Raw genomic sequence first — 8,965 nt, 5'->3', positions numbered from 1 at the left:
CGAATACGTGATATTTGAGTGTATATAAAGTTGGAAGAAATTAATTAGTAGTAGAATAAGAAATAAAATATATTCTAATTTAAAAAATAGTAACACTAAATCATTATTTTATAATGCGAAGATTAGACAAGCGATTGCTAATCTACAGAATGAATTTGTAATTGTGCCAGTGGATAAAGCTAATAATAATTTTGCCATAATTTGTCAGAAGCTGTATTGTGATATCTTAAAAAGGAAGTTATGCACAACTAATGTTTACGAAAAGGTAAATTTAGAGGATGAGAATTTAATTGAAAAGACTGAAGAAATACTTTCTAAAAATTTTAATATTAAAATAAATGACAATGATAAAAAGTTCCCTTTCCTATATTGGACTGTAAAATTTCTTAAGAATCCCCCTAAACCACGGTTTATTGCTGGAGCAGCTAAATGTCCAACCCGCATTGCTGCTACTGACCTCTCCTTAATTTTAAAGGAAATTGTAAATAAAATTAAAACCTATTGTTCTGGTATTAAAAAGTTTTCGAATTTTAATCCATATTGGAGTTATTAATTCACTGCAGGTGATAGAGCCTTTAACAATGGTTTCAGCTAAAAGAATTGAGTCTTTCGATTTTGCAACAATGTATACTAATTTATCACTTAATGTAGTGTTAGATAATTTAAAAACTGTTATCAAGAAATCTTTCCTCTTATCTAGTAAAAGGTTCTTAAAAATAGACACTTATAATAAAAAAGCTATATGGACAAATTGCTTTAATATCACAGTTAACTTGAGATGTTACAACTTGGATATGATTTTTGTGTTATTAGAATTTGTTTTATACAGTACTTATATAAGATTTGGTGTTGATTTGTACAAGCAAATCGTGGGAATTCCCATGGGGGGGAATGCCAGCCCATTTATAGATGACTTGTTTTTAAGTCAACTAGAATATAAATATATGATGGATAAGACTAATCCAAATAATTTAAAACATGTTTTGTCAAATAATAAAAGATATTTGGATGATATTTTGGTCTTAAATTGTAAGGATTTCATTGATATTTCTAAAAATATATATCCATCAGAGCTTACTCTTGAACCTAGTCATGGCGCTGGTCATGAAGATTATTTCTTAGATTTAAATGTTAATATTTGTGATAATAATAAATTAAGTTTTAAAATGTATAATAAAACGGATGACTTTGATTTTGAAGTGATTAGTTTCCCTTTCCCTGAAAGTAATATACACTCAAATATCACATATTCTGCGTTTTTCTCACAGTTACTTCGTTATGCAAGGATTTGTAGTAATTATATTGATTTCAAAAATAGATGTAAAATCTTAAGCCAAAAATTGATATCAAGAGGTTTTTCTGCAAATAAATTAACTTGGCAATTTAAAAAAATTTAGTTTTCATTATAACGAACTTTTAAATAATTATCAAAAGAATTATCTGGAAATACTTAAAGAAATTGTCAACTAATTTCGGAGGTTCGACAAATGATGATGCAGCGCCATTTATTTTGAATTGTGTTTCTAATAGAGCAGATTTTTTGAAAAAATAGGCACATGGTAAAGAAGAATTCTATAATTGTTTAGTTCATTATTTTTTTTTGCAATGAGTTAATATTTGTGATTTGGTAAATTTTATCATATTTAGTTTACCTATTGTTGCTAAAAAGAGGGATATATTAACAAGATAAGCTTGTTTTGTTGTTACTTGGTTGTTTTACATTTTCTGTTTTTTTTTTCATAGGCATGTATTTTGGGGGTGATACCTGACACGGGGATGCCATGGATATTCTGTGGTAGCCACAACAATTGGCTGGGTAGAGAGTTTAAAGTGGCAAAACCCTATAAGCCAGTGTATTCTTCTGATGAGCCCTTGTGTTGGGTTGTTGCCTCTGAATTATTTGTCTTTATTATTTTTTCTATTGTTTGGTAAATGACGATTTATACTTATTGACGACATGACTGCCTGTCCATGGATTATTCTTTATGGTTATCTATCTTTATTCACAGATGGGACAAAGGGACACAACTACAATGGCACGTAACGACTTACGCAAGCGGGGGACTTGGGGGGGGGGGCAAATTGCCCCCACCAACTAAGTGTTGAGGTGGCGCGAAGCGCCACCCTAACAGCTAGTTTTTATATATATAGAAGATATAAATTTTGAACCACGTAAAACTTACGAATATACAACATTCTTTGCTGTCACATTGTCTGTCCATATAAATAGGCTGTCAGGTTTTCATTTATATTCCCTCTGTCCCGGTCGTCATTTGTGTCCCGGTCTGTAATTTCTCTTTGAGCGTTTTTTCTTTTTCTTTTTTTTAGTTTTTACCTTTTTCTTTTTTCAGTTTTCTTTTTCTTCTTTATTTTTCAGCGGCACTATGAAATACATATCGCCAAACCTTTGTTTTTTTAACTAAAATCTGGTAGGCATTGATGACCTTATCCAAGTCAAAATCTTAAACCCAATCATCATCGTTATCATTTTCAGTTTTGATATGTTTTGACTCTCGCTGTCGAGGTGGATTTTCATCTAACTGCGCGGTTTTGCGTTCTTTAGCCGCAAGCCTGTTTTCTTGCTGTTCTTGTGATTCCTCGGCACGCTTTCTTTTCTTACTTTCTCTATCAGCCGCAAGTTTTTTGGCATAGACTCTTTGAGCAGCTTCCTCGGTTGTTGCCATTGTAGGTTCTTCAGTCATTTTATAATGAAACATTTTCCGTCCACGATCTTCTTACAATTAAAAATTTGTCTTTGAACGATTTTCTTAAATACTTTTAATGACGTCATCGTCATAACAAACATGACGACAACTAACTTCATGACGACATGATGACATGACGTCACTCGACAGATAGACAGACAGACAGACAGACAGACAACTTATTTTTATATATATAGATAGATAGATAGGTTGCTTTTACATATCTGGGAATGATGACGTTGTGGGTAACATCGGTAATTTAGTAAACCGAATCACGGGAACACGAATTGGAATCATAAATTGATTCTAGGTGCTAGTATGTCGTGCTGTTTAATTACTAGTTTCTTGCCTATACGAAGTTCTTTTGTAGTTAGTGATAAATAGGTGTGAAGAATATCTTGGTCTTTATTTTATTATATGTTAGCATTATTAAAAAAAAAATTTAAGACGTCATTTTGTGATTGCGTAAAAACTATTCATTTCAGTACCTTGCATTATTTTTCTACTACTGACTAGAGTTCAAATGAATGGAAATTATTGACGTTAAAGACGAGGTAAGCGTCTGATATATCAAACAGTTCATGGTAACGAACTGTGAGTGAGAAGCGACCCGGCTCAATAGCAACCGAAACTCTAAAAAACAAAATTTCGATACCAATGGATACCTTAAAATAATCGAATTTTTATGCTGATTTCAAATGTATAAAGTTTATCAAGTTTATTCTTACTCACCAAATGTTACAAGCCTGAAAAAATTTGCCTTATTAAAGTAGGAAACACCCCCCAAAACTCAATCTTAATGAAAATCATACCATCAGATTCGGTTTATCAGAGCACACTATTGCAGAGATTTCAAGCTCCTATCTGGAGAAATACGGAATTTTGTATTTTTTAACAAAAGAGAGATCACGAATGCGTGTATATTTGTTGTTGTTTTTGTTGTTTTTTTTTTTTACCCAGGGGTGATCACATCGGCATGGGTGGCTCTAAAATATCATGAGAGGGCTAATTCAAACTGAAATTATAAGTTTTAGTGCCTTTTAAGTGACCAAAAAACTGGAGGGTTACTATGCTCCATCCCACGCTCATTTTTCCCCACAGTCACTCGACCGAAATTTTGAGATAGCAATTATGTTCAGTATAGTCAAAAATTCTAATAAATATGTCTTTGAGAACGACTTACCCCCCCCCCAAATTCCCCAGGGGAAGGGCGGAAAGTTATTGACTTTGTCCATTGTTTACATAGTCTTGGTTATTGGGAAGTAAAACTACGTTCACAGAATTCTAATGAAAATCACACCGATTTTCCGATGAATCTGGAGTAAGATTCAGCATATCAGAGCACATTACTGTAGAGGTTTCAAGCTCATACCTGAAAAAATCTTGAATTTATAGTCCCATAGTCTCCGGGGGAAGGGCGTCAAGTTATAAACTTTGCCCATTGTTCACACATAGGATTGGCTATTGGGAAGTACACAGACGTTTTCGGGGGGTATTTTCCTAGTGGGGAGTTAGTTGGATGGGTATACCTGGGAGGATTTTTCCATGCAGGAAATTTTCATGGGGGAAGGGAATTTTCTATGAAGGGGGTACTGGATATCCCAGTATTATTAAAGTACGATCTGAAATTAAATGATAAAAAAAGTTTTTTCAACTGAAAGTAAGGAGCAACATTAAAATTTAAAATGAACAGAAATTATTACGTATATTAGGGGTTTCGCCCCCTAGTCAATACCTCGCTCTTTGTGCTAAATTTTTTTTAGTACTTTGAAAAGAGCTATTTATTTTAATTAAACGGTCTTTTTGATATTAAATTTCTTTTTCGAGTGGCTTAGTAGAGTATCTAGTCAGTATCAGTATCAGCAGCCATAATTCTTGAAAGGAAGTGAGTACCTTTACATTCAGCCTAGCAAATGACATGTCAACAAAATCCATTCAAGCACCACGTCTTGCTGACAACTCGTCATGACAGATGGGTGAAGGTGACAAAGAAAGTATCAGGATTGGGTAAGTAAGGCCTTTTAGGCTAAATTTTGATTGCTTAAAGGATAGAAATAAAATCAGGAGCACAATCAATAGAGCCATCAATAGATGTAAATTAAGAAATTTTATCGGTACAGGATTATTTGCGATTTTAAAAACAGAAGATCAAACTTTAGCAGCCTATTTTAATTGCACTTGGACGTATCATTGCAACATGTCCTAATCCACTCTAGCAATACTAAGACACAGTCAATGTTGTCATTACATCATTTAAGTTGGTATGAAGTGTCATTGTGTTGTCTTTAAAATGTGATTTTTTTAAACTGAACACAAAACTGTTTTTACACCTAAAAATTATCAATTACAAAATTATCTGTTTCTTAAATAGAATGAGCAGCATAATAAACGAATGCTCTGAAAGTCAGCTTAAATGAATAAGTCCAATTTATGCTTACATAGCTTTGTTAATGACGCTATTAGTACCATCTGCAGTCTGTGTCTTAAAACTAAGTAACTTAAGAAAAAAAAAATGAACATATTCTACGAATCTCTTGAACTACTTAAAAAAGATAGAGTCACGACTGATAATTTCATCTTTAAGCTGCACTATAAGTTCACAGTATTTTTTCTCGTTATAAGTGCAGCAATGTCTGGCCTACCTCAGTTATTTGGTTCCGCTATCCATTGTACTACATCTGAGTTGGATCTGGAGAAATCAGGGCAAATAGGATACTTCGAGCTTTATTGCTGGATTCATTCAAAATTTATTCTCCCAGAAACAAGTGTATTTACAAACCACAAAATTGGCGTCGATATCGCGTATCCAGGCATTGGACCATACACAACCAAAGACAAAGCTAAGTCCATTAAATACTATGAGTTTGTGGTATTTTTTCTGCTCCTGCAAGCATTATTGTTCTACATCCCTCGCTATATTTGGAGAATGTGGGAATCTAATAGAATGGAAATGCTGCTACGAAACCTTGATCTTCCTATTGATAATACAGATAAAAGAAAAACCGAGATAAAGTTAGTCTTAAACCATCTTGAGGACTATCGAGGAGAAAACAAGGTGTATGTATCTGTGTATTTCATTTGTGAACTTCTAAACTGCTTGAACGTTTTGTTTCAAGCCTACATAGTGAATGTTTTTCTTGGATATGAGTTTACGACTTACGGAAGCCACGTTGCGCAATTCCTTTACCAAGATCCAGAAGAAAGACTTGATCCCATGGCAAGAGTCTTCCCAAAACAGACAAAATGCACTTTCCACGCTTATGGCTCGTCTGGAAGCATTCAAAGAAGAGATATATTTTGCTTGCTCCCTTTGAATAATGTTAATGAGAAGATCTATGTGTTTATGTGGTTTTGGTTTGTAGTTCTATTCTCTTTGTCTCTGCTTGCAGTTACGTACAGACTCATCTTCTTTTTTAGCACAGCTGTACGTCGAACGTCACTAGGTGCGCGGGCAAGACTTGTAAGTGATAAGCAAATAAATATAGTGAGCCAAAAATGTGAAGCTGGTGATTTGTTTTTGCTAATACTTCTGGCCAAAAATATGGATCCTGTTGTTTTCAGAGAGTTAATTAATAATTTAACTTCAAGATTCTACGGCTCTGAGCTCCCGGAAATCCAAATGGTATCAGACCAAAGTTTCACGATATTCGATTGAATTAGATTTGTTTAGAGGTCCAAAAATATAATTTTCAGAAGTGACTAAAATTTCTGTGGTTGTGACGCAGTGAATTTGATCACGGATTATTGTAACCCATAGAAAGAATCTAGCAGTCAAGAAGGGTAACTAATCAAAAATACGTATATACATACAGAAGTGAGTAGACAAGTGCAACCGCAGTGATATAAAACAAGATATTCATAGAACCCCTTCCCCAACTTATAGCCCTACGGAACTCTAGATAAAACTTCGAGTAACCTTTACAGTCAAAATCGTCTCCAGGTAACTTCAGGGATGTGTAACGACTTCGGCACCAAAGGTAAGTGCCTCAAACTAAACGATTACCTCATTTCAAGGAGAGAATTCATGCAGTTAACATTACGCTGGTCTATCAAAAACGATGCATTATCTCATCCTTGGGATATTATAGGGTTCCATTCTAGACCATAGCCAATATAGTAGACAATGGTAAATATTTAGGAGAGGGCTCAATAAATAAAATAATTAAATAAATAAAAACTTACCAAAAAAAGAAGTTTCTTTCAAAGAAAAGTAAAGATTCTTATAAGACGAGCAGAAATAATGTCCCATAATAGTTCAAACTTGAAACAATCAGGAATTACAATGAAATGAGATCCAAAACAAAAATAAACTAGAATGGATTATCGTACTAAACTTAAATATACAGATATTGAAAATGAGGAATTAGAAATCCCAAAACGAGTAAACATTAAATCAAATACATCAACCCTCTCAACAAACTCTGAGTTGGAGCTTGATATTATTCACTGTGTATGATTTGACACCATTTCGACAACCTGGATTCACAGTATCTTTTAATTTTAATCAACATCCCTTCCTCATTCGCCGAAGTTTCACCTTAATGTCCTAAGCCTTTTTGTAAGCACCCAGGATCAAACATTCCCACTTTCCCAAAGACAAACCCTGTATGTAAGGAATGGGCCAATCGTATAATTTACGACACCCCCCACGGGGACTGTTAGGGGAATAACATCCCTGGAAGCATAGCTATTAAACCTTTTGGCTATTTAAAACAAATTGGCTATTTCAAGATTTTTATCCATGATGAAGCATCTAAAAAAAAATGAGGAAAGGCTCTTTGCTAGGAAAAATATTTCCATCAATCCCCTAAACATACCCTGAGAGTTACAAATTAATGCCTCGGGTTTTGTGCGATATTGGTTATATATCCTTTTACAACCAGCATTCATATGGTATGCTTTGATTTTGTTCAACATTCCCCTCAACATTTCCGCTGGAATAGTTACAGCATAATAGCTTTCGCCACAGGCATATCCCTTCAAAACCCATTCGTGACACTTTTTAAGCTTGTTCAAGACGCAAGTGCTTGTTACGTCATATGGGGGATGTTTTCTAAAAGATGCGGTTGTTAATGACGTATTGAAAGGGTTTTCTAAACGAAGCATTTGTTGATTACTTAATAGCTCTTTCTTTGATTCTTTAAAAAACCTTCAGGGGGCCACGAAACCAGGATTTAAATGAGCGTTACGTAATAGAGTTTGGGTGTTACATAAAAGGGTTTGTTAGGGTCTGTTAGTCAAGTGGGGAAGTCCCGATTGTAAAATAATTGATCGTAGTCCAATATTTACAGGTGAGGGTGACGTAATCGTGTGCGAATTGCTTCAGTATTGTTCACTGTGTCAACATTGAGAATAGTATTCTCTAGTAATCGTGCTTTAGTCTTTTGGATATTAACTGCAACAAAACTTAATAGATTTCCAAAGTTACTAGATTCCGTATGAGTTTTTGGTTCTCGAACCCAGTCAGTTTAATCCTGAAGCTCTCACTACCGATCCTAGAATAACAATAATTCTTTCTCTCTAGTAAAAAACGTACTCCTTTTTCATAGATTGATTCAGATCATTGTCTTCAATATATTTCACTAATGCATTTAATCGGTCTTGTAATCTTTGTATATGCAGTATATTCACTTTCAGTACAAATCATAACTGTTCTTCCGACTTGAATTGGCTCAATGATATAATATATCACGTAAACGTATCGTCCCATTCTTGGGTTAGTCAGGAGCTCCTTGTAATTTGTACTGCAGCATTAGGCACTTTAAGGTTCATTTTGCCATTGCTAGCCCAGTTAATGTCCAAGAGAGTAAAACTATCCATTACTAGAGAATAATATACTCGATACTGACACAGTGAACTCTTTTTCAATACTCAAGCAAATCTAGCAAGTCACGAACGATTACATCACCCTCACCTGTAAGCATTAAACCATGATCATTTTTTTTATACCCGGGGATTCCTCACTTGACTAACGGATTCTAACAAACCCTATTATGTAACACCCGAACACGATTACGTAACTTTCATTGAAATCCTGATTTGGTGGCCCCCTGAAGATTTTTAAAGAATCAAAGAAAAACTATTAAGTAACTATATGGATATCTACTAAGCTTTAAAGTTTTGGTTTTCTTTTTAAGGTTTTGAATTCTTGTAATCCCTTGTTTTTTAATTTTATTTTATTTTTTATTTTTTTAGTCTTTTGTTTTTTTATTTTTTTCCTTTTTTTTCTTTTTAGTTGTTTAAGTTGTTTAACTATTTTT

The 8,965-nt window shown here is 34.0% G+C and overlaps 1 protein-coding gene across 1 annotated transcript; it reads left to right on the top strand.

The window, feature by feature from the left end:
• The first annotated feature begins 5,244 nt into the window (after positions 1-5,244).
• On the top strand, positions 5,245-7,096 carry LOC136034202 (innexin inx2-like). The gene has a single exon (XM_065715374.1). The coding sequence runs from the start codon at positions 5,335-5,337 to the stop codon at positions 6,358-6,360; it is 1,026 nt and encodes a 341-aa protein (XP_065571446.1). The 5' UTR covers positions 5,245-5,334; the 3' UTR covers positions 6,361-7,096.
• Positions 7,097-8,965: the final 1,869 nt, after the last annotated feature.

The sequence above is a fragment of the Artemia franciscana genome, chromosome 12, assembly GCF_032884065.1.
Source record: "Artemia franciscana chromosome 12, ASM3288406v1, whole genome shotgun sequence".
NCBI lineage: Eukaryota > Metazoa > Arthropoda > Branchiopoda > Anostraca > Artemiidae > Artemia > Artemia franciscana.
Note: the sequence above shows the minus strand (reverse complement) of the source record. Positions and strands in the feature narration are given on the sequence as shown.